The sequence below is a fragment of the Theropithecus gelada genome, chromosome 20, assembly GCF_003255815.1.
Source record: "Theropithecus gelada isolate Dixy chromosome 20, Tgel_1.0, whole genome shotgun sequence".
NCBI classification, from domain to species: domain Eukaryota; kingdom Metazoa; phylum Chordata; class Mammalia; order Primates; family Cercopithecidae; genus Theropithecus; species Theropithecus gelada.
In genome coordinates this window covers 47,800,912-47,827,268 of record NC_037688.1, presented here as the reverse complement: position 1 = coordinate 47,827,268, position 26,357 = coordinate 47,800,912, and the positions used below count along the sequence as shown (strand labels likewise).

The 26,357-nt window shown below is 42.9% G+C and overlaps 1 protein-coding gene and 1 non-coding gene across 2 annotated transcripts; both read right to left on the bottom strand.

Moving 5' to 3' along the window:
• Window positions 1–5,569: 5,569 nt before the first annotated feature.
• LOC112614645 (mitochondrial import receptor subunit TOM20 homolog) lies at window positions 5,570–24,557 on the bottom strand. The gene is made up of 5 exons (XM_025371353.1): window positions 24,154–24,557; window positions 18,458–18,504; window positions 15,946–16,027; window positions 10,519–10,661; window positions 5,570–8,344 (listed from the first exon to the last, which is right to left on the bottom strand). The coding sequence occupies exons 1-5, from the start codon at window positions 24,272–24,274 to the stop codon at window positions 8,300–8,302; spliced, it is 438 nt and encodes a 145-aa protein (XP_025227138.1). The 5' UTR covers window positions 24,275–24,557; the 3' UTR covers window positions 5,570–8,299.
• LOC112614869 lies at window positions 23,347–23,481 on the bottom strand. Its single transcript, XR_003117175.1, has one exon. It is a non-coding gene; the product is annotated as a small nucleolar RNA SNORA14 (small nucleolar RNA).
• Window positions 24,558–26,357: the final 1,800 nt, after the last annotated feature.

Below are 26,357 nucleotides of genomic sequence, written 5' to 3'. Positions count from 1 at the left end.
GGAAGGGGAAGCGAAGGGGAAGGGAAGGGGAAAGGAAGGGGGAGGGAAGGGAAGGGGAAAAGAGCTATTCTCATGCCCTTTGGAAATGATGCACCTAAGTCTCAAGGAAGTTAAGTGCCCCAGTAAGCGGCACATTTAGAACTCAAACCCCAAGCCCCTGCTTCTAAATACCGTGTTCGTTCCGCCACCCCACAGCTGCCCCTCTATTGTTGCAAGGTGATTCTACAGAACTGGGAAGGCAAGGAGTTGAAGAAACCCTCTGCCACATTTTATTCTTTGCCTTTCATAGAAAAAGATCATACTTACGTTGCTTTGACTCACTCTAAAGATTAACCTGGAATTGCGTCTCTTCTTGGACAAGTCAGAAGTCCTTTCAACTGTCCTTTTCAATTATCTTCTCTTGTCTGGTAGGTTCCCATCTAGAATTTTAATTCACGAAGACCAGAAACAGGACTTCGCAAAATGTCGTCCTGGGACATCTTCCAGGAGGAACCATTTTATTCCTAAACAAATAATCAGAGCATTTTCATTTCGCTGTGATGATCGCTGTAATTGACAGAATCACAGTTGCTCTGGGGCTCCAGGCTACGGAGGCCGGGGGCACAGGCACGGCGCGGACGCCCCCGAGGATCGCCGCCAGAGGGCGCCGGCGCGCTCCTTCGTGCCTGCTGCTGCCTGGATGAAAACACTCGTGGCTCACGTGGGGCAGACGAGCAAATCCTATGAACTTCTCCAGCCTAGTTTAGAACAAGGGAAAGGGGAGCGCGCGGTACCGGCTGTCCACTCCGCGGTCCTCGTGGCTCAAGTCACCCTGAGTCTTCCCCCAGCTGACAAAGGCGATCGGACACACAGCCAGGACCCAGAATCGTGGATGGATCCACTTTGCCAATGTACTGAAAAAACTGATGCCATGTTGAGAGAAGGGAGGAATCTATTTTTGTAAGAAATGTTACTTTACACATACTTGGCTGATTTTTGATCTCAAAAAACCCAAAACCTGGTCTAGTGTCTAGTAACTCAGTTGCCTGGAGCCCTATGCAATGAGACTGAATTTCCATGGGGCCCGGTTGGCAGCTTTAAATCATTTTCAGGCAAGGCGTACGCGCGTGCACACACACACACGTATATATACAGAGAGCGCTCACCTGGCACTTCTCTTTCGTTTCATGGTGACACATTACAATGCAACATGACCAGCTTACAGGTGCTAGAAACGGAAGTCTGAGGCTGACAACTCAAGGGTGTGTGTGTCAGGGGCAACAGCTCCGTAGATGAGTATTATTAACTATAATTACACCAACCCAGCCTCTTTTGAAAACTGATCAGAGATGCTTTTTCTTGTCTTGATGAGTAGGTGGGAGTAATTATCATTTGCAGTGTGAAATACCGTTGGTTCTAGGGCAAAGCTGGCTTCACTGTTTCTTGGATTTGTCTTTTATCGCATACCTCAAGTCTCTCTGAGGAAGGAACTAATTCACCATTGTTTCTCCGCTGTGGGAGAGGGAGGCTGTGGGTGGGGAGTAAACTATAACCGAGATGTACCCTTATTGTATTTCATGTTGGTTAGTGCCCTGGAACCGATGTTTTTGTTTTATTTTCAGATGCAACAGTCTGACAGGTTTTACTAATACCAGCCCTCATCTGGCTTTTACTGAGGTGTCTATCTCGTGTTACAAACCATTCTGTGTGCTGAGGATACAGCAGTGAACAAAAACAGTTAAAAATAAAAATAAAAAAAGCCAGGCACAGTGGCTCATGCCTGTAATCCCAGCACTTTGGGAGGCCAAGAAGGGCAGATCACTTGAGGTTGTGAGTTTGAAGCCAGCCTGGCCAACATGGTGAAACCCTGTCTCTACTAAAAATACAAAAATGAGCCAGGCATGGTGGCACATACCTGTAGTCACAGCCACTCGGGAGGCTGAGACAGAATTGCTTGAAGCTGGGAGGTTGATGTTGCAGTGAGCCAAGATCACACCACTGCTCTCCAGACTGGGCGACAGGGCAAAACTCCGTCTCAAAAAATAAAAAGTTCTAAGTAATCAAATACCCAAGTAATTAATTACCCAAAGTCAAACCGTCAGCAATTGAGTCAGAATTCAAGCCACAAAAGCTATTATTCACACTATAGTCACGCCTAAATTTTTTTATTTAGTGATAGTGTTTAAATTGAGCTAAGAATGTCTAACATAATATCTGAGAAGCTAAAGATTTGGAAAGTCTTGTCTTCTGCCATCCAACATTTGGTAAAGACATGGTTATTTTAGCCAGCATTTTTCTCTTTTTTTTTTGGTATTGTTTTTGGAGACAGTTTCACTCTTGTCACCCAGGCTGGAGTGCAATAGCTCACTGCAACCACCACCTCCCAGGTTCAAACAATTCTCCTGCCTCAGCTTCCCGAGTAGCTGGGATTACAGGTGTGTGCCACCACGCCCAGCTAATTTTTGTATTATTAGTAGAGACAGGGTTTCACCATGTAGGACAGGCTCATCTCAAACTCCTGACCTCAGGTAATCCGTCCACCTTGGCCTCCCAAAGTGCTGGCTTTAAAGGCATGAGCCACTGTGCCCGGCCTCTTTTTCTGAATATAAGTGAATTTTAAACACTGTCACCTGTGAAAGTAGACTAAATTCCAAGTCGTCAAAGTTCTGGACAAGCTGCCGACCTGGACTGCTGGTCTGTAGTTCATCCAGCTCAAGGGAAAGCCAAGAAACAAAACAATCCTGTCTTTTAAAAGGGTTGGGAAAACCAGGGTGTAGATAGGGCCACAGGGCACCCTTAAATGATGAACTGTAATGACACCTAAGTCACCCCTGTATTTAGTAAGTTTCCATGAAAGGGTGGTTCAAAATGACTCTAAATTATGTTTTTGGGTTTTTTCTAAAAGGCCATCTCAGAATTTTTTTTTTTTAGTTCGAGACCAGCCTGTCCAACATGATGAAACCCTGTCTCTACTAAAAGTACAAAAAAAAAAATTAACCAGGCACGGTGGTGCACGCCTGTAATCCCAGCTACTCAGGAGGCTGAAGCAGGAGAATCGCTTGAACCCAGGAGGAGGAGGCTGCAGTGAGCCATGGGTGTGCCACTGCACTCCAACCTGGGCAACAGAGCAGACTGTCTCAAAAAACAAAACAAAAACCTTTATGAATGCTCTTCAAAGGCTGCCAGGTTTGCTTTTTTTGGCATTTTGTTGTTACGTTAGGAGGCTATCAAGAAATATGAAGAAAGCTGAGTAGATCCCTTCCCTTCTCCCGTTCTCAAACTTACACTATTTCTAATAATCAAGTAAGTTAAGTGGCTTTTAAAATAGATTACTCCTCACAATGTTTCTTTCCTTCCACTTACCTGGCATGTGTTATCCCAAAGAATCTTTTAAATTTTATGGTGAAAAAAATCCCATTTCTGTTCATTTGGATTTCAATTCATTATTTACCAAGCATTTAACTATGCTCTATGCTGGGGAATCTGATGGTCAGTAAGACATGTCTTGGGAGCTGTCTCGTGGGAAAGATGGACAAGTCACCAGGAAAGTGACAGTAAACATTGGTAAATGCCATAGGAATATCCCAGAGATGGAGATCCTAGCATCTCCAACATGGGGCACAGAACCCTGGACCTGGGCCTGCTACATTAAGTCTCTCTCAACGAGATGGTAAAATCAGGGAGTATTTTGTTTATCTAGCTATCTGGGGTGATAAGCACAGTGCCCGGCCCAAGGCATAGGGAGCCCCACAGGATAGCTGAAGAGGAAGGCACATTTGGGGGAAGGATGCTATATGAGGTGAGATTGGAGTTAATCAGGCCAGATTATGAGGACCTCAGATGCCATACGAGGGACATGATGTTTCTGAGCAATTCCTCAGGCAGTGAGTGGACTGGAGACAAGACCTGCAATAACTCTAGGTTACCTAAAATAGTGGCAGTGAGGCTGGAAAGAAGTGGGGCAGTAGGAAGTCATCAGCTAGAGATGACTGCTGAAGGCAGAGAGGGAGAAATCACCCAGGAAGAATGGAGACACTAGGGGTAGTTTCTAGATAAAACAGGATCTTCTGGATGGGCTAAAAGAGGAGCAAGTTTGTCTTTCTCTTAATGAGAGGGTCTCGCTCTGTTGCCCAGGATAGAGTATAGTGGTGCCATCACCTGGGCCCAAGCGATCCTTCCACCTCAGCCTCATGAGTAGTTATGACTACAGGTGTGCCCTACATCCAGCCAATTTTTTCATTTTTGTTGAGATGGGCTCTTCTGGCCAGGTAGGGTGGCTCACACCTGTAATCCCAACATTTGAAAAGGCCGAGAAGGATGGATCACTTGAGGCCAGGAGTTCGAGACCAGCCTGGCCAACATGGTGAAACCCAACATGGTGAAACCCCCGTCTACAAAAATCAGCTGGGTGTGGTGGCACGGGCCTGTAACCCCAGCTGCTTGGGAGGCTGAGGCATGAGAATCGCTTGCACCTGAGAGGAATTCCAGCCTGGGCAATAGACACTAAAAAAACAGACAAGTCTTCTATGCTACCAAAGCAGCTCTGGAACTCGTAGCCTCAGGTGACCCTCCCACCCCTTGGCCTACCCCAAGTGCTGGGATTACAGGTGAGCATGGCACCTGGCTTAGGAGTTCTGGCAGAGGCCCTACTCCTCGCCCTGAGTCCTGTCTCCCATGGCCTCTGGCTCTAGCCCAAGCTTGTCCAACCTGTGGCCCAGGGCAACTTGGAATGTGGCCCAACACAAACTTATAAGCTTCCTTAAAACACTATGAGATTTTTCTGCGTTTTTTTTTTTTTTTTTTTTTTTTTTTTTTTTAGCTCATCAGCTATCGTTAGTGTTCGTGTATTTTATGTGTGGCTCAAGACAATTTCTTCCAGTTTGGCCCCGGGAAGCCAAAAGATTGGACAGCCCTGCTCTAGCCAAAGTTCATTCCAGCCCTCCTGTGTCAATCTGCTCTTCAACTCAGTCTTTCCAACACACTCAGGTCCTGCTTACCTGAGCAGTTTGTGGCAGGAGCTGAGGAGGCTAGGGCACACCCCCTTCCAGCCTCTCCAAAGCATCACTTTTACAATTAATATAACTTTGGAGGTGGCAATGAGAATTTTATGTTAGAGCAAAATTACAAAAACTCTCATAGATCTGATACTGATGACTTGTATACTTCAGATCCTTATCAGTGATGTAGAATACAACGTATTCTCAGCTAGCGCGTTCTGCTACCAATTAGCCGCTTCTTACAATGCTAATGTACATATTCTGTAACCTCAACACAGCTAGTTTCTCTAACAAGGCTTCATGTTTCACATGTCAGCAACATCACCACTGAGCTCCTCTCTCAGGAATCTGTTTTAACGGACCTTCCAGGTGACTGCCATCTCCTGAAGCTGGGCCCACCACCACCCGGAAGCCCTCGGGAGCTGACACGACCACAAGGATTTTCTTCACCTGGAATCTGAGGCAAGTGTGCATTCTCCTGGCAGAGAAGCCTGCAGCTCTAGACATCCTGAAAGACGTTAATAACAAAAAACCCACAGCTTCAGACTCATCAAATTCAGCAGAGTGTTCTCCAAACATACGCCAAGCCAAAGTTTTCTCCAAGCCCTTTAATATTCACTTAAACAGTTGAGGCACAAGCAATAATAAAACTGCATTTTTTTACGTTACAAAAAGATTTTGTATGTTATCTGCATGATATACCAATTTTCTCAGTCTCTTCTGCAATAACTCTCATTAACACTCTGGTCCACAGGCTGACTTAATAAAGTCAGAACGGCAGGCGGGAAGATGGTAAAATAAACTTACCGAGGGGCAAAAGGAACCAACATTTCTTGAGTGCCTACTATGCACGCTCTACTAGCTTTTACACACTTTACATAAATGTGAACCTAAGTTCTAGTTATCAGTTAACAGGCCAGCATTGCTAAGGCCAGTAAGTCTACGTTTTAAATGTTATTTGGCCTTTAAATACAAATTGTGGAACAAAACAATGTATCTTTGCCCAAAGAAGCATGTCAACTGTTGCACTACTACATTATTTTCCATTTCCAAAGTTTTTGTTTTTAGTAAGTGTGCAACATTAGCACATGGAAACACTCAAGCTGTGTATTAGTTCACTGAAATCCGGGGTTTTTCCATTCTCACCCGCTGGGCACCATTTGGCCAGCATCACTACAACGAGCTGATTCTATCACTTGTAAAACTTAAGATGGGGATGCATAGTGTTTGGCAATTACATTTCTGGGAGAAAAAAGTGCTGATTTCTTTCTTTAACTTGACACAGCTAGCTTTAAAAAGTGGTACCTCATTTTAAAGCACCAAAGTTGTCATTTAAATAAGAAAATGTACTTGGCTTACTGAGCTGTAAAATGAAGGTATCACTGCCTTTTCAAGCATTACAGCAAAGCCAGTATGTTCAGAGCCAGGTGATACCCAGCTCATACTGCACTCCAGTTCCCAAGGAAACGGCGTTTCTACCCTCCCCAAACTTAAGCTGCCCCTCACTCCTCCAGCCAGCCCTTTTTCCGAGTCTGCTCTTCCCTTGCTGAGCTGTCTGCCTCTTGCTCCCTTTCCCATCCGTTCTCCCTCTAGCTGCCCCTCTACACATGTCTGGGCTGCTGCCTGAGACTTCTTAGCTGCCTGGTGAGTCACTGACCAATCACCACTGCACTGCTCTGGATTTGGGATCCCACTAATAAAACTAACTGGCACGTCTGTACTGGTGACCCCCCGAAAAAAGCATCCTGTGTAACAAAAAAGCACTGTTTAAGGATTCAGGATCACAAACCCTCAAGATACCCGAGAAAAGTCCTCAAATGTGAGTCGCCTAGTGTAACAGTAGAGGTAAGTTCAAAGATGAAATGTGATTTGTTCAAGGCTGTGCGGCTAATCAGAGGCAGAAACTAGAACTGTTTCTCTTTCCACTACACCACAAAAAAACCGAGATTAGTAATGATTAAGAAGAATTTGTAAGTCAACCAAAATAAAATGCCTAGTACATAGGAAAAATCTTTGGGATTTCTCCACAGACTTCTTTAGACAGAACAAAGGCAATCTTTACAATGAGAAATGCTCCTCAGTTCAACAGATGCCACCACGTACCAAGGATCCTTACTCAGTTCTGAAACTGGATCTGTGACTACGGAGAATATGTCACTATTTGAGAATAAGAGGTCCCACCTGCTCCACTCTTTTCAAGACTTCAGTCACAAGGTTGCAACTTACTCTCATCGTTTAACAAGATAAATTAATCCAGTTGAAGTAGGATTGAGGAGGTACACTGAAGATAAAAGCAAAAGGCAACAAACATTTTTACAAGCAGATCATCCCAGTTACCTTAAAAGTTTTGGATTAATTTACAAAGTAGTGATAGAACCATATAATTTCAGTGAAAATCAAGATAGTTATACCATTTAAAAAAAAAAAAAAAAAAGATCAATTCAGAAATACTAAGTCAGGCAAGCATGCAAAATTCAGAATATAAAAAAAAGCAGGGCCTGGTTGCCCACATACATTCCTCAGGTTAAGGTGGATTTAAAGATGCCCAACAGAACCCAGTGAATCAGAAGCTAAAAGGGACACTTCAGAGATCAGCAGACGCATTCTCTCTTGTAACAAATGGAGGGAAAGTGAGCACACACTAACTGGCGAAGCTCACAAGGCTAGATTGGGGTGTACAGAGATCTAATTACTGGTGCTATTTGCAACTACATATATTTAAAATACAAGGAGATAAATACCCAGAACACATTAAGCCTACTGATTTCAACAGAACATTTCAAGACTGATACACAGAAAGGGAAGGAAGCTGTTAACTCAGCACAGCAGCACACCTCACATACTTATGTCTCAGAGATTAAATAGAAAGAAATGATCAATCAAAACCTTCAATGCTCAGTTTTCACAAACACAAGCCTATCAAATTTCCGGATTTACAGCAAAATGCACCAGCTAAAAGTGTACATTCTTCAATTTCTCCTATACTTTTTTTTTTTTTTGCCTATCTTTCAAAACTGAGCACTGGGTATTTTTAACATAAGCCATGTCATATGTACAGTTTAAGTATGTTTCAGGAATAAACAAAATCCATATTTCAGTAACTCATAGTGTATTTATAAAATGAAAAATTATCAAAATACACTTTTCACTGGGAAAAATAAATAAAATAGACAAATGGATCTACACAAAGTAAACATTAACTTTGGTAGATTTCAGTGTAGTTCATAACAAGCATATTTGCCCTTATTTCCCCAGAGCTGCTCAACTACCAAGACTTTTTAAAGTATTTTTAACTGAGATTTTATTATGTTGACATTTGTTTCTCATTCCACATCATCTTCAGCCAAGCTCTGAGCACTTACAATTCTCTGAAAGAAAAAAAAATAGTTTTTTAAAGTGTCATAAGCATGTAATCAGGATTCTAACTTCAACATAAAATGCTCTCTGTATTCAAATAATCGAATCTTGGTAAAATTCACCCATTCTGACATTTAACTCAACATGTAATACTTTACACACCGTCAGCATCCAAGAAAACAATGATCACACTACTGTTGGTCCCATTTCAAAAGTCAAGTTAACAAAGGAGGCAAAGCATTACATTACACATATTTTTAATTCAGATGGGGTCTCTGTCACCCAGGCTGGAATGCAGTAGCACAATCTCAGCTCACTGCAACCTCTGCCTCCTGGGCTCAAGCGATCCTCCCCCACTTCAGCCTCCTGAGTAGCTGGGACTACAGACTCGTGCCACCATGCCCGGCTAAAGGAGACAGAGCATTACATTATATATATTTTTAATTCAGATGGGGCCTCTGACACCCAGGCTGGAGTGCAGTAGCACAGTCTTGGCTCACTGCAACCTCTGCCTACTGGGCTCAAGCGATCCTCCCCCAACTCAACCTCCTGAGTAGTGGGAACCATAGACTCATGCCACCACGCCCGGCTAATTTTTTTTATTTTTGGTGAAGACAGGGTTTTACCATGTTGCCCAGGCTGGCCTTGAACTCCTGAGTTCAAGTGAGTGCTACGATTATAGGGCATGAGACACCATATCCAGCCATGATTACATAATACTACATCAGTCAATTATGTAACTAAAACCAAAAAGAGTTTAAAATTTCTTTTCACTCCCAGGCAAACCAAGAACACTGATAACTGAGTGATTCAGAGGTCATTTTTAAGGAATTAGGCTTCATAGTGAATTTACAAATATTCCAAAAAACATCACCCTCAGGCCAATTTTCCAAAAGTACTATACCATGCTGCCTTTCAAACAGCGTAATATTAAACTGATGATTCCAGTATGAATCCTCTAGAACTAGAACCACACTAGTCTAAATAAAAACAATTTAGACCCAAGTCCTTGGTTGTCCAACTCGTTCCCTCAAATCGTTGGGACCTTTACTTCCTTTCCAGTCCTTTTCTAATTCAGTTGAGTAAAAATCAGTTTGAAAAATTAACCAGTTAAAACTATCAAGTTCTGTAAATACTTCCTATCATCATTCACTGTTTTAATCATAACAACTTGGGAAATCGACACATGTAATTGACACGCTATTCCAAAAAGTAGATTCATTTGGGCTCCTTGAACTCAAAATGAACAGAAAGCATTTTAATTAACTCCTAATTTACACATAAGTTAATCTTCTACAGTATATTAATGGTATTTTGCATTTTTGAGTAGGGATTTGGGGATGTCGTCAAATAACTACAAACTCAAATAACTACGTCAAATAACTACAAACTGAGAGCACCTCAGCAGCAGCAGAGGCACTGAGCCTTTACACAAGTGAGTCAGAGGGAATCCATGCTCCTGAATGCCCTAATATCTAGGCTACAGCTACCTAGGCTCCTTTGTCAGATCACCTAACAGAAGGCATGGTCTCCTGGAAGAGTAGGCAGAAAGCTACTTGTAGAAAGTAGCCAAGAGTGACCTGAATTTGGACAGCTGACTACTAAGACCTGAGACTTATCACTAAAACACACACTTCCCGATCCACTCCAGGGCACAATCACTAGATCTGGGCAGTCATCTGGATGTTTCTCATCAGAGAAGAAAATGTCAAGCACTGATATTCTCGTTTGTTTTCATTATACACATGAGTTTATTTCATCATGTTCACTAGGCTCATTTTAAAATGTCCCTAATCAGGCCGGGCGCGGTGGCTCAAGCCTGTAATCCCAGCACTTTGGGAGGCCGAGACGGGTGGATCACAAGGTCATAAGATCGAGACCATCCTGGCTAACCCAGTGAAACCCCGTCTCTACTATAAAATACAAAAAACTAGCCGGGCGAGGTGGCGGGCGCCTGTAGTCCCAGCTACTCGGGAGGCTGAGGCAGGAGAATGGCGTGAACCCGGGAGGCGGAGCTTGTAGTGAGCTGAGATCCGGCCACTGCACTCCAGCCTGGGCGGCAGAGCGAGACGCTGTCTCAAAAAAAACAAAAACAAAAACAAAAAACAAAACAAAACAAAAATGTCCCTAATCATTCGGTTCTAAATCCTACTCACTTTTATGTCATAACATTCCAACTCCTTACCTGACTAATTGTTGGGAGCTTAGTCAGAAGCATCTGGAACACTGGTGGTGGAAGAGTTTGCTGTAAGACCTGCAGTAACTGCTGTGGCTGTCCACACACAGCAATTGCATTTGTCAGATGGTCTACGCCCTTCTCATATTCACCTGTAAGATTTACATAAAATTACATGTAACCCGAAAAGTCTTGGCCTTTGTCAAAATTAACTTTACACGCCATATCCAAATGATGCTGACCAAAAACGCTATGCAAGTAAAATGCTGGAAATAACCTATAGTGCATTCATACAGCTATTATGAAGCCACTAACAAGAATGATTCAGATTACATGTACTGATATGGAAGTGTTTCAAACATATATACATAAGGGGGAAATCAATGTATAAAAATGTCAAAGTATTACTATTTATATACTTGGAATATTTCTGAAAGACTACATGAGACAATTGCTGAGAATCGAATAGTACTTTTCTGTAACAGGGAACCACAAGACTGGGGACTGAGGTGGAAAGAAGATTCAATTTCACATTAAGCCAAGTCTTTGTACTATTTGAATGGTATTACATGAGAAGGAAAAAAAAATTTTTAAGTGATACTAGTAGGAAAAATGGTCACACTAATGAAATATGACAGGAGAAATAAAGCCATGATTAACTCTGAGTGGGAGGGTTTATTTTCCTTTATCTACAAATATCCTTCAACAGACACATTACATTTGGAAAAAAAACACTTAAGGCTTACAGTTTTTCAAAGTTCACTTAATTCAATAAATATTAAGTATCTGCTATGTGCAACCTTGTCCTTAGTTAACTCCATTTTATTTTATTTTTTGAGACACGATCTCCCTCTGTCACCCAGGCTGGATCTTGGCTGACTGCAGCCTCAACTTCCTGGGCTCAAGCAATCCTCCCACCTCAACCTCCCAAGTAGCTAGGACCATAGGTGTGCACCACGACACCGGGCTAATTTTGCTAATTTTTTTTTTTTTTTTTTTGTAAAAACGCGGTCTCACTATGTTGCTCAGCCTGGTCTCAAACTCCTGGACTCAAGTAATCCTCCTGTCTTGGCTTCCCAATGTGCTGAGATTACAGGCATGAGCCACTGCACTTGGCCCTAATTCCACTTTAAATCAAACTCCAAAAACTGCCCCAAATTATTTGAGCAAAACTATGCTATTAAATATTTTAAATTAAGCACTCTTCTGTATAGGAGGTTCCCATTAAAATATTTTAACGTGCCTTACATAAAAATAATGCCATTAGATATATTTTTTAAAAATAACAATACAAGTAGAGGTACAATTCTCCTCAAGTTTCTCACATTTCTGCACTTCTGAGCAGATATTTACTGCCTTCGCTCCAAACTGTCTTTTCAAGGATGTTTGTACAGTGAACAACCTCAGAATAGAAACTTCCTCCCTCTGGAGCAAAGGCAGGTTTGCAACATTACCTATGTGTAGGGAAAAGTGCACACATGTTTACTGCCCATTACAAAAAATTAAGGATCCTTAAATTCAGGGCTCCTCTCCTATATGTAACCCACTACATGTACATGTGTCCCCTGACTTTCTGCATTGCCTATAGGAGCTGTGGCTTGGGAAACCAGTGCAAATGCCAATACCCTTGTTACTATTATTGCAGTGAATAACGAGCTGTCCTTTGTCCCTAGCCCAGGGGTCTCATGTCTTTTGCTAGCATCCATGCAATTGGGGCAAACTAACCTGTTAGCGTGCAATTGAGGTAAATCTCAGAACTGGATGGGAGCGGTGGCTCACACCTGTAATCCCAGCACTTAGCGAGGCTGAGGTGGGTGGATCATCTGAGATCAGGAGTTCAAGACCAGCCTGGCCAACATGGTGAAACCCCATCTCTACTAAAAATACAAAAATTAGGCCAGGTGTGGTGGTTCACACCTTAATCCCAGCACTTTGGGAAGCCGAGGTGATTGGATCTCATGAGCTCAAGATATTGAGACCATCCTGGCCAACATGGTGAAACCCGTTCTCTACTAAAAATACAAAAATTAGCTGGGCGTGGTAGCACGTGCTTGTAGTCCCAGCTGTTCAGGAGGCTGAGGCAGCAGAATCACTTGAACCTGGGAGGCAGAGGTTGCAGTGAGCCAAGATCGTGCCACTGCACTCCAGCCTGGTGAAAGAGTGAGACTCCATATCAAAAAAAAAAAAAAAAAGCTGGGCCTGGTGGCGCATGCCTGTAATCCCAGCTACTTGGGAGGCTGAGGCACAAGAATTGCTTGAACCCTCGCTTGAACCCGGGAGGTGGAAGTTGCAGTGAGCTCAGATTGTGCCATTGCACTCCAGCCTGGGCAACAGAATGAGACTCCATCTCAAAAACAAAACAAAATAAAAAACACCTCAGACCTTTTCCAGTTGTTAATACCATTAAGATCACTTTTTACTAGGTTTTTTTTATTTACCAATTTTCCATTATATAAATTCACAGGAAACTGATCTTAAAGAGTAAGAATGGACTGGGTGTAGTGGCTCACACCCATAATCCCAGCACTTTGGGAAGCCGAGGCAGGCAGATCACTTGAGGTCAGGAGTTCGAGACCAGTCTCACCAACATGGTGAAACCCCATCTCCACCAAAAATAGAAAAAAACTAGCCAGGCTTGGTGGCGCATGCCTATAATCCCAGCTACTCATGAGGCTGAGGCAGGAGAATCGCTTGAACCTGGGAGGTGGAGGTTGCAGTGAGCCCTTATCGCGCCATTGCACCCTAGTCACTGCACTCTGGGTGACAGAGTAAACCTCCACTTCAAAAAAAGAAACGAGGAAACAGTTTCAGATTAACCTTACTAATTTTTCCCCAGCAAGCTGAGGATATTAAGTATGTCTTAGGGAGTATCTCTACCATCACACCCAATGCACTTGACCCTGTCAGCTGATGGCAAGCCTGGGTATCAGGATAGTCACTCTGGTGTTCTTTCTAGGCTCTTAAGTCTGGTATATGTTTTTTGTTCTACCAATTGGTTGCTGTGGAAAGACTGAGAAACATTTTGGGTAAAATTTTGAGTACTGCGGAGTATCTGATGGCACCTGAGTATAAGTAAAGGTTTCCAAGAGCTTTTCTTAACCTCTTGACCATCCATCAGAAACAGGTGAATCTCCACTGCCAATGTGAGGACTATGATTGTCCCATCTACACAATGTTTCAGGATACTCCAATTGTGTAGGTCATTGTCATCCGGGTCTGCAGGCACCATCTTGAGCTTCCTGGTCAATTCCTTTCCCAGATATTGAAATGATGATGTAATGATACCCATCACAAGAGATCAGACACAGGGCTGCACAGTGATCCACTGATGGTCAGTTTAGAATTACAGTAATCAAAAGATTGACTAAGTCAGTTCCTGCTTCTAAATACATACCATAATTACATCTCTTCTGAACTAGCACTGTTGATTACCTTATCTGCAGATTTAGCAACAATGCTGAAGAAGATACATTGACACAACCTCAAGTGTAGTAGAAGACACACTGACACAACCTCAAGTGCAGTGATCTTCTCATCTTGAGCTCCCTTCCTGTGCAAAGTGGATGCTGCTACAACTTTTGCTGACTGGACGGTCAAATCATAAGTGGTATCTTTTGTTAATGGCATCAAGAATATCATAAAATCCATCTATCAGCATAGGAAGATCAAACCCAGTGTTATACGATGCAAGGAGCAGAGCAACTCAGTATGCAGCACTGCTTTAGCACTGAGGGGGAATGCTTTCCCTTTCCCCAATGCCTGGGTCCTCTCTCTCAGACTGATGGAGAAATTGCAGTGTGATGCCTATAGGAGACCTGGAAATGTCTCCTGATTGGTGCCTATCTTGTACTCCTCTGCAGTTACAGATTTTATGTATACAGTTTTTAAGAGACAGCATATCACTCTGTTGCCCAGGCTGGAATGCAATGGCACCATCACAGCTCACTGAAGCCTCAAACTCCTGGGTTCAAGATATCCTCCTACTTCAGTCTCCGAGCAGTTGGCTACATGTGCATGCTACGGCACCTGGCTTATTTTCTCATTTACTGTAGAGATGAGAGTCTCACTTTGTTGTCGATGATGGTCTCAAACTCCTGGCTTCCAGCAATCCTCCTGCCTCAGCTCCCCAAAGTGCTGGGATTATAGGCATGAGCCACCATGTCTGTCCCTACTCAATGATTTTTTTTTTTTTTTTTTTTGAGACGGAGTCTTGCTCTGTCACCCAGGCTGGAGTGCAGTGGCCATCTCAGCTCACTGCAAGCTCCGCCTCCCAGGTTTACGACATTCTCCTGCCTCAGGCTCCCGAGTAGCTGGGACTACAGGCTCCCGCCACCTCGCCCCACTAGTTTTTTAGCCAGGATGGTCTCGATCTCCTGACCTCGTGATCCGCCGGTCTCGGCCTCCCAAAGTGCTGGGATTACAGGCTTGAGCCACCGGGCCCGGCCTACTCAATGATTTTTAACCCTTCCCAGTCTGTTGGCAATTTGAGTACTGTGACTCTAAGTCAAATTAATTGAGCAATTCTATTGATATCAAAAAAGTATTTCTTGGCAAAGGGGAGACATAAAAAGGTAGTTACCACCGTTTTCAATGGATTAAATTCTCCCATAAAAGAAACAACAAAAACCCATTCACATACAAATGCCCCACATCATGTAGTTAAATTCTATCTAAATCTATTGATACAGCAATCAGAATTTAAAAATACCTGACTGCAGTTTTATTAATGATAGCAACTAGTTCAAATCTACGTTTGAGATTACTGAGTAAATTATGGTTCTCACGTTTGTCAATTTGATAATCTCAATTTCACAGCTGAACTTTAAAGACGGACAGAATGTTTTTTAGAAACTTCTTAGCACTGTTGATGAAATAAATGAAGTACAATGTAATGAAAAGGCTAAATTCTGGATCAGATGACAAGTTGGTTCTGAAATAAGGGGTCATGAACTCACCGTGTGACCTTGATTAGGTAAATTAACCTTCTCTGGGACCTTACATTAGCCATTCCTTCCTATAAATACTGGAAAAGATCTGAAGATTAGATGAAGGAGTTGAGGAGTATATTCCTAGCTCATATTCCTTCAGTTACTATTTACATATCGCACTATGGCTATACATTAGAAACTACTTCAGAGTAAGAGAACCTCATTTGTAAAAACTTATTATATCTTCTATATCATATGATATAGCAAGAAAACCTAAAACTCACTTAAAATATATTATGGACAACAATATCCCACAAGGAATATTTCTTTCTAGAGCCAGTCTTACACAAAATAATCTTCCAATTATTAAGTGCCTAAAAACTTGCCTTGAGGTATCTGGAGTACCTTTTCTTATAGCCAAATGACACAAACAAAACCCCTTATCATTATAAATTTCTATCAGTGAGAAAAACTCTACCCAGTTCCTTAGTGCTTCAATGACTATTACCTTGAGCTAGTAACTCTTCACCAAGCTGTATTTCTTCAAGGAAGAACTTCTGAACAGCTTCAGCATCTTTAAGGTCAGGTAACTGGAAATAAAATATTTAATAATTGACACCACAATTATGCCAGGGGATATAACCAATACACAGATATCAATAAAAACAACAAAAACCCAATCAATCATTCTAAAAAAACTGATAGAAGAACTTTACTCCTGAACAACGCTTGTAGTAGTTCATCTACATTCAAACGAATAAAAGAAAAAACTTGAGTTTGTATTTGAAAAATGCTTAGAAAGCTCTAACTTGAATGTAAAAAGAATACAAAATCTATACCATCTATGCACTTTACACTATTTTCGGATCGCCATTATTGTAGATTTTTATACAACTGTAATCAACTTGTCCTTATGATTCAACATTATTTTATATAGATTTGTTTTTTGTTGTTGTTGTTTTTGAGACACAGTGTCATTCTGTCACCTAGGCTGGAGTCCAGTGGCACAATCCCAGCTCACTGCAACTTCCACCTCCCGGATTCAAGTGATTCTCCTGCCTCAGCCTCCCGAGTATCTAGGATTACAGGCGCCTGCCACCATGCCCAGTTAAATTTTTGTATTTTTAGTAGAGATAGGGTTTCACAATGTTGGCCAGGTTGGTCTCAAACTCCCGACCTCAGATGATCCACCCACCTTGGCCTCCCAAAGTGCTAATATTACAGGTATGAGCCAACGCACCCAGCCTAGATTTTACATGCATCTAAAAGACTATTTTTTGAGACAGGGTCTCACTCTGTCGCCCAGGCTGTAGTGCAGTAGTGTGATCACAGCTCAGTACCTTCACCTCTCAGGCTCAAGTGATCCTCCTACCTCAGCCTCTCTCTACAAAAAAATGAAAAATTAGCTAAGCATGGTGGCCCATGCCTAGAGTCCAGCTGCTAGGGAGGCTAAAGCAGGATTGCTTGAACCCAGGAAGTCGAAGCTGCAGCGAGCTGTGATTGCACCGCTACTGCACTCCAGCCTGGGTGACAGGGTGAGACCTTGTCTCAAAGAAAAAAGGCCATTTTTATTGAAAACCTAAACTTCAGTAGCTGGGTGCGGTGGCTCATGCCTGTAATCCCAGCACGTTGGGAGGCCCAGGCAGGCGGATCACAAGGTCAAGAGATTGAGGCTATGCTGGCCAACATGGTGAAACACTGTCTCTACTAAAATACAAAAATTAGCTGGGTGTGGTGGCATGCACCTGTAGTCCCAGCTACTTGGGAGGCTGAGGCAGGAGAATCGCTTGAACGTGGGAGGCAGAGGTTGCAGTGAGCTGAGATCACGCAACTGCACTCCACCCTGGTGGCAGAGTGACACTCCACCTCCAAAAAAAAAAAAAAAAAAAAAAAGAGAGCGAGAGAAAACCAACCTAAACTTCTTTTAGTGCAAGTTTTTGGTACTTAATTACATTGTACATGCTCTTATTAGCCTAGCCAACACAAGTGAAACAATTTAAATTTCTGAAAGTGGAGACATCTTTCAAGGACTATCCCAGCATATGGCAATAATTTAATTCTATTCCTGAATCTAAAAATACATACTGGTGCATGTCTCAATCCATTTTCCTATGCCCTTAAAAATGTAAGTTACCAAAAGCATAATAAACACATTACACATTTCAGAAACGTAGTCTGAACCTACTAGAACAACGAAGTAGTTCCCTCCCATTTTCACTTCACTATTACCATGTCCAGTCAACCAGCTGTGTTTACACAACTGTTTCAAAATAACAAAACATACTGGTTGACTTAATTTTTCCTTGTCTCAACTTGCTTTAAAAAGAACCACTAATGATCCAGTAATCTAAGTCCTAAGAACCCAGACAATAGAACTCATCTCAATAAAAAGGAAAAGCTGCACACACAATGATTAACATTTACTTAATTTACTTACACATACCACAGAACATTTTTTGCCAAGTAGATAAACCTACGTAGTCATTAAAAATAATCAAGAACTCAGGATCTATGAAAAGAAAAAATAAATTGCAAGTTTTATATCCAGAACTGTGTACTGCAACAAGGCAAAAATCTGTCAGGGCAGTGGGATTCTGGATCAGTGGGCTTGAATAATCTTGAATAATTTTTGAAATAATAACCCATGGTTCTTTCAAAGGAAGCTGGAGTAAGGAAATTAAATCTTAAGTGTAATATTGTATCATTTTGAAGCACCTGATTAGGAACTTTTCATCTTTTGGTGCAAATGTCTTGAGGCCCTCATATTGTTCCTTAATTATTGTTCACACAGTAAGCTGTTTGTTGTTATGGCTAGCAAAAGAAATAATGAAGGACCTGATAATTGTCAGTGGAACTATGTTATTCACCTACTCCTAAAAATAAGCTGTATTTTAAAATAAAAATGCAATGTCCAGTATCAACTAGCTTTTTCCAATTACATTTTAATGACATTTCCAATTACAGATTTTAAAATAATATTTCTATAAAATATATAATTTAAACAGAAACCAGACTATTACCTTGGAAAGCCCAGCTCTCTCCTTGGCAAGCTTCTGTTTCTTTCTTCCTACAAGAAATGTAATGTTATATTTACATTCTGTCATTATAAAAATGGGAATGAAAAGAATTCTAATTGCTGTGGTAGTCATTAATTCCATTTGCAAAACACTTCTAACTCTAGGAATCTATCCCTCCCTGTGATCTATCAAGGACATAAGAATAGTCTGGTCAATGAGCTGTAGGCAATGTGACACTGCACTGGAGCGTTCTCCTTCCCTTTGGTGCAGAAGATCTAGCAATTCACAAGACGGAGATAGCTCCAGCAGCTGGACTTCTAAAGTAATTACAATAAGCAGATCAAGTCCCCTCTTCCAACCAACACAGGACATGTAACAGGGGTAAGAATTACGCCACTAGTATTAGGGAGTTTTATTACTGAAATATGCCAGATTATATCTTTATGGAATATTGAAAACTGGCATTCTTAAATGAAAAAAAAAAAACAAAAAACTAAAGTGTACTGGAGGCATATGGTGGTTATATGAAAATACTATACCACTTAAAGGTACTTGAGCATCCTCAGATTTTGGTATCCAGGGGAGGCCTGGAACCAATCACTCAAAGAAACTGAGGGAGGACTACCCCTAAATTGACAATCATTAAAAACTACCAATGACACAGAGTAACTACTGACATAGTTAAGAAAATGTAAGGCTCCAATACTTATTATTAGCTAATATTTATTAGCTGGGTGATTTTACGCAAATCTCTCACTCTCCCAAGATAAGGTCTGTCTAATCTTAGAAGACTACAATGAGAAACAAAAGCCACGAAACAAGCAAATGTCCTCTGAACACCTTAAAGCACTCTACAAATCCAAGCCTCAATGCATGACTAAAGAGGTCTGAGGGCCGGGCGCAGTGGCTCATACCTGTAATCCCAGCACTTTAGGAGGCTGAGCCAGGCAGATCACAAGGTCAGGAGTTTGAGACCAGCCTAGTCAACACAGTGAAACCCCATCTCTACTAAAAATACAAAAACTGGCCGGGTGTGGTGGCGGGTGCCTGTAGTCCCAGCTACTCGGGAGGTTGAGGCGGGAGAAGCACTTAAACCTGGGAGGTGGAGGTTGCCGTGAGCCGAGATAGAGCCACTGCACTCCAGCCTGGGCAACAGAGCGAGACTCTGTCTCATAAAAGAGGTCTGCCTACCTGCAGACAGAAGGTTCATTTACTATGGTCAAGGTACCTTTCCTTTCTTTTTTTTTTCTTTTTTTTTCTTTTTGAGCCCGGGTGACAGAGCGAACTCTGTCTCAAACAAAAACAAAAAACAAAAAACCAGGAACTATTATCATCCCCATTTTTCAGATGAGAAAATGTATCAAGGTCGCAATTACTTAATGGTGGAAGAGCAACTCAAACCCAGGCTTTTGAAACATGACTCTCTTCTGCCTCCATAGTTAATAGTGTGGAGAAGACATTATTACCATCAAAACAAAAGGCACCTCAGAAATGAATGTGCCAAGTTTGCGGGATCAATTGTATGAGACATACAATTTGCTAAACCAGAATTTAGGGAAAATGACAAAACTGATCATGAAAGCCAGGAAAGTGAAACTTAGTCATAAGTTTTTTTTAATAAGGTGGGGAGGAGTATGTGATTGCCACTGAATACATTTAACTGACACAGCTACCGAATTTTAAGATCTCTGAGTTGCTTTACATTTTTAGCAATAAGATTAAAATTCTGGCTTTAGTTTCATGATACAATTAACTTGCTACATTAACATATTTTCAGATAGAGTATAATGCAGTATCTCTGTGATAAAGGGAGAGATAGTAATCAACTGAAAAACCATAAAGAAATTTAACAATGAGCAAAATCAAGCCTTGACTCAATGTTTCCAAGACTTATTCATTTAAATAAGATGCTTAATATATTTTTAACGTCATTTTATCCGTCCCATATAAGTGAAATGCACCTGCAGTTGGCATTGTAATTTGGAAATTACATTTAATTTACTCATAATTTAGAATGATAAAAACTATGCTTCAAGGATCCTGATACTCTGCTTTTGCTAACAGGTGACAAAAAGTTTAAATAAATTAGGATCCCAAATTTAACCTCAACCTTCATTTTTAACAATTAAGCCTCTCTTCTGCTCCACCTCCCGGGTTCCTGCCATTTTTCTGCCTCAGTCTCCCAGGGAGCTGGGACTACAGGCACCCGCCACCATGCCTGGCTAATTTTTTCTATTTTTTAGCAGAGACAGGGTTTCACCATTAGCCAGGATGGTCTCGATCTCCTGACCTTGTAACCCACCCGCCTCAGCCTCCCAAAGTGCTGGGATTACAGGCATGAGCCACTGTGCCTGGCCGCCTAAGCCTCTCTTCTTTTTTTTTGAGACAGAGTCTTGCTGTGTCGCCCAGGCTGGAGTGCAGTGGCCGGATCTCAGCTCACTGCAAGCTCCGCCTCCCGGGTCTACGCCATTCTCCTGCCTCAGCCTCCCAAGTAGCTGGGACTACAGGCGCCTGCCACCTCACCCGGCTAGTTTTTTTGTATTTTTTTGGTAGAGACGGGGTTTCACCGTGTTAGCCAGGCTGGTCTCGATCTCCTGACCTCGTGATCCGCCCATCTCGGCCTCCCAAAGTAAGCCTCTCTTCTTAACAAAAAAGAAGAAAGCCAACAAGCTACATGCCTTATGTGAGAAACTGCTCTTTATTGCAAATGTAAATATTCTACTGGAAATAAGTCTTAGAAGAACTCAAAATTTAAAAAAAAAAATTAATTTTAAAAACTCAAAATTAACTGAACTGAAATAAATTTCATTTCACAAAGGCCAAATAACCCCAAAGTTTTTAAAATCAGCCAGTCACGCAATTACACTTTTTTTTTTTTTTGAGACCGAGTCTCGCTCTGTCACCCAGGCTGGAGTGCAGTTGCGCCATCTCGGTTCACTACAACCTCAGCCTCCCAGGTTCAAGCGATCCTCCTGCCTCAGCCTCCCAAGTAGCTGGGACTACAGGCGCACGTCACCACGCCCAGCTAATTTTTTTTTTTTTGTATTTTTAGTAGAGACGGGATTTCACCATGTTGGCCAGGCTGGTCTTGATCTCCTGACCTCATGACCTACCTGCCTTGGCCTCCCAAAGTGCTGGGATTACAGGCGTGAGCCACTGCGCCTGGCCTATTTATACTTATATATGATACAGATATATGATATAGATAGATAGACAGACAGACAGACAGACAGATACACACACACGTATATTTTGGAGACACAGTCTTGCTCTGTCCCCCCAGGATGGAGTTCAGTGGTGCAATCTCGGCTTACTGCAACCTCCACCTTCCACATTCTAGCAATTCTGCCTCAGCCTCCCAAGCAGCTGGGATTACAGGTGCGCGCCATCACACCCCGGTAATTTTTGTATTTTTAGTAGAGAGGGTGTTTCGCCATGCTGGCCAGGCTGGTCTCCAACTCCTGACATGAGGTGATCCGCCCACCTCGGCCTCCCAAAGTGCTGAGATTACAAGCGTTAAGCCACCACGCCCGGCCACAATTACCTTTAAACAGACTACAAGATTATTCTAAATAAATTCTACTTGATAACAAAAACATCAAACAACAAAATAATTCTACTTATAAAAAAATCTCATCTGGACGCAGTGGCTCACGCCTGTAATTCCAGCACTTTGGGAGGCTGAGACGGGCGGATCATGAGGTCAGGAGTTCGAGACCAACCTGGCCAACACGGTGAAACCCCACCTCTACTAAAAATACAAAAATTAGCCAGATGTGGTGGTGTGTGCCTGTAATCTCAGCTACTCTGGAGGCTGAGGCAGAATTGCTTGAACCCGGGAGGCGGAGGTTGCAGCAAGCGGAGATCATCCCACTGCACTCGAGCCTGGGCAACAGAGACTCAAACAAACAACAACAAAAATCTCTAGCATTCATCAATTACCATGTGTGAGGAACAGTACTAAAACTAAAACTCTACACTACACCATTTTAAAAAAGACAAAACTAAAGCTTGAAGTTACTTGCCTAAAGTTACTGCTGCAGCTAAGTAATTCACTGTAATCATTAAGTTGCTTAGGCCAGAAAAAAAAATTTTAGAATGAAAATGACGGAGAAGTTTTGAAATAACATTCCTCCATTTGTGTAAAATGATAGCTCTTGTTTCTGCAACAGGACTTCAGGGTTTCCAACCGACGACAGGGTTAACCCATTCTTTGTAACTCTGCATTTGCACCAAATCCCCCAGCTGCCACCCATTTTGGCAACTACAGGAAAATAACCTGAAGGCAAAATTTGACTACTAGCATTTATGGAGGAGCATTTCCCACGTCAGGAAACGTGGGAGGCAATTCAAACATCTCAATCTTCACAAGACCAACAAGAGGCAGGTGGCATTACCTGATTTTACAACTACGGAAATTAGGATTCAGAAACCACAAATTATGCCGCTAACCTGGCCCTAGAAATTCAGGGTCTGAATCCAAAACAGTATTCTATTAGTCTACCTAGTCATAAATCAAATTATGTCTATATCCCTTCCCTCCTAAAACATAAGAAAGCTGGAACTAGATGTCTGATTCTAAGTGCTAGTAAGATCAGCGCTGGAGTCACTGCTCACACATGGCTATTGAACGCTTGAAATGACTTAGTATAGCTAAATTAAATCGTAACCACTGTTACTTAAATAAAAAATAATCCCTTCTTTGTACACCTTGGACTTATGTATCAATTTTAATTTCAAAAATTAATTTGGCGGAACAAGATCAGCTACAAAAATATTTCTTATTCCAACAAATTTGCTCTTCGGTGATGCAAATGAACATTCTCCCAAAATTCAAGGTGGATCACAATGGTTTTCATGTCACGATTCCCCTTTTGTAGACATCTCTTAAAAGATGTCGCAGGTATGAAATAAGACTGAGCCACGGGAGAAGCGCAGCCCTTTGGACTCCCCTGCAATTTCTATAGCATTCACTCATATCTTGGAAGCACTTAGAACGAAGCTACCAAGAGGGTTTAAGAATGCAGCAATGAGCTGGGCGGATCATCTGAGGTCAAGAGTTCGAGACTAGCCTGACCAACATGGTGAAATCCCGTCTCTACTAAATTCAAAAAATTAGCCGGGCGTGGTGGCGGCCGCCTGTAATCCCAGCTACTGGGGAGGATGAGGCAGGAGAAGCGCTTGAACTCCGGAGGCGGAGGTTGCAGTGAGCCGAGATCGCGCCACTGCACTCCAGCCTGGGCGACAGAGCGAGATTCCGTCTCAAAAAAAAAAAAAAAAAAAAAAAAGCAACAATGCTACTGCACTGAGCATGCGGATTTAGCCTCAAGACTAAAATTCGCGACAAAAATGCACGACTTTTTTGAGAGTAGAGGTTTAAAAAGATGAACGACAAAAAAAGAGACAACCTCCTCCCCACGCCATACACACCCGAGATTGTAACACAAATCAAGAATGCATTTGCACGGCTAAAGTGTTTGGGGAAAACAAAACAGGAAAAATCCTTCCTTCAAAATGGAGGGAATTCCTGCCGGGCAGTAGAGCCCCCAGAGCGGAGCAGCCACCGCCATCGCCCATTGCGGGCCGCACCACGCGGTCGCCCTGGGCGGCCCACAGGAGGGTGGGCTGCAAGGACCCCTCCCGTGGAGGGCGACGGACGGAGGCAGCAGGCCCGGCCAGGGAAGAGAGGACCCACTCACGTTCTCGAAGCCTGTTCTTGAAGTTGGGGTCACTTCGTCTTTTGCGATCGAAGTAAATGCAGTACCCAATAAAAAGGGCTCCGCATACACCGGCGGCGATGGCGCTGTTCCGACCCACCATCTTCTCTACGACGCTGAGCGTGGACGGTGGCGGCAGGGACGGCGAAGGAGCGGTGGGCCACGAACCCTCAGAGAGGTCGGCGCAGCTCACACCCGACGGCCGCGGGCCAGGAACTCGGAAAGGCAGAGCACACGCCACTTCCGGTCCCAGTCAACTAAGGGCCTCGAGGTAGTCCGCGGCAGTGCCTGAGCAGAGGTCCGGAGCGCGGCTCCTGCGGCTGCGCAGTGGGCCACGCCACCGATGCTCGTGCGCCGGTTCGTGTACGCACTGGAGTCGGGAATTTGCACGTGACCGCGCACTTTTTTTTTTAAACCCGCGGACCATGCTGTAACGAGGCGGGCGTGTTGCTGGCGTGCACGTACTCAGAAGACTAGCTGACACCCTTGTTTGTGGCAGACAAGGATGCAGGGTCCCGGACTGCGAATGCTTCATCTTGTCTAACACAGGCAGCCTGTGACTTGTTTGAATTAAACTGTACTTTCAAGTTGCCACAGTCCATTGTGCGTAGTGTTTCCATTTCAAAAGAATGTTACAGGATAGCCTCATTCTATGATAACTGGAATAAAATTAAATGGAGTAATTTCTTGAAAAATGTACACAATTGAAAAAAAATTGAAAACGTGAATTGTTTTATAGCCACATGAAAACATACACATGATCAAGCCAGGCGCGTGGCTCACGCCTGTAATCTCAGCACTTTGGCAGGCTGAGGCGGGCAGATCACTTAAGGCCAGTTCAAGACCAGCCTGGCCAACATCGTGAAACCCTGTCACTACTAAAAATACAAAAATTAGCTGGCCATGGTGGCGTGGGCCTGTAATCCCAGCTACTCTGGAGGCTGAGGCGGGAGAATTACTTGAACCAGGAGGCAGAGGTTGCAGTGAGCCGAGATCGAGCCACTGCACTCCAGCCTGAGTGACAGATCAGAACTCCGTCTCAAAAAAATAAAATACAATAAAACTATATATATATACACACACATATATATATATATATATGATCAAAGTTAAGATATTCTGACAAGGAAAACCGTGGGCTGAAAGCAGGCATTAAACAGACACTGTAAGTTGAGGGGTATCAAAGTCAAGCATCAGTGTCAGAGACACTGGAACCAGAGCTACCTTACCTTGAATAGGGACTGGGTAAAATGAGGCTGAGACCCATTGGGGCACATTCCCAGGAAGTCTGGCATTCTTGGTCACCGGGTATTTACAGGGAAGGGAACAAGTTAATAATGTTTACCTAACACACCCAGGAAATGTTCTGATGTCTCGATATCTTAAGAACAAAAGCATTCTTAGTTTAATTTTCCCTTTAAATATTGATTCTTGCAGAAGACAGTAGTTACAGAGGATTAACAATCCTTTGACAAAGACCAGGCAGTGTCTCACACCTATAATCCCAGCACTTTGGCAGGCCCAGATGGGCGGATAGCTTGAACCCAAGAGTTCAACACCAGCCAGGGCAACATGGTGAGACCCTGCCTCTACAAAAAAATTAAAAACTTAGCCAGGTGTGGTGGCACACACCTGTGGTCCCAACTACATGGGGAATGAGGCGGGAGGATCCCTTAATCCCAGGAGGTTGAGGCTGCAGTGAGTTATGATTACACCATTGCAGTCCAAGCTGGTGACAGGGCCAAGACCTTGTCTCACAACAAACACACACAAAAAAATCCTTTGTCACAAGCTCCTGTAGTAGAGCACATCTTCCCCATTATTTTTTTGCTGTTACATACAAACATTGTACTTAAGGTGGACATGTTCCTTCTCTTGCTTTAGAGTGTGTACCATTCTATGAAGTACCCCTTCTTTCACTTCTTTCTTTTTTTTTGAGACTGAGTTTCGCTCTGTCACCCAGGCTGGAGTGCAGTGGCATGATCTTGGCTCACTATAACCTCCACCTTCTGGGTTCAAGCAATTCTCCTGCCTCAGCCTCCCCAGTAGCTGGGATTACAGGTGTGTGCCATCACACACAGCTAACTTTTGTATTTTTAGTAGAGATGGGGTTTCACCATGTTGGCCAGGATAGTCTCAAACTACTAACCTCTGGTGATACACCCACCTCAGCCCCCCAAAGTGCT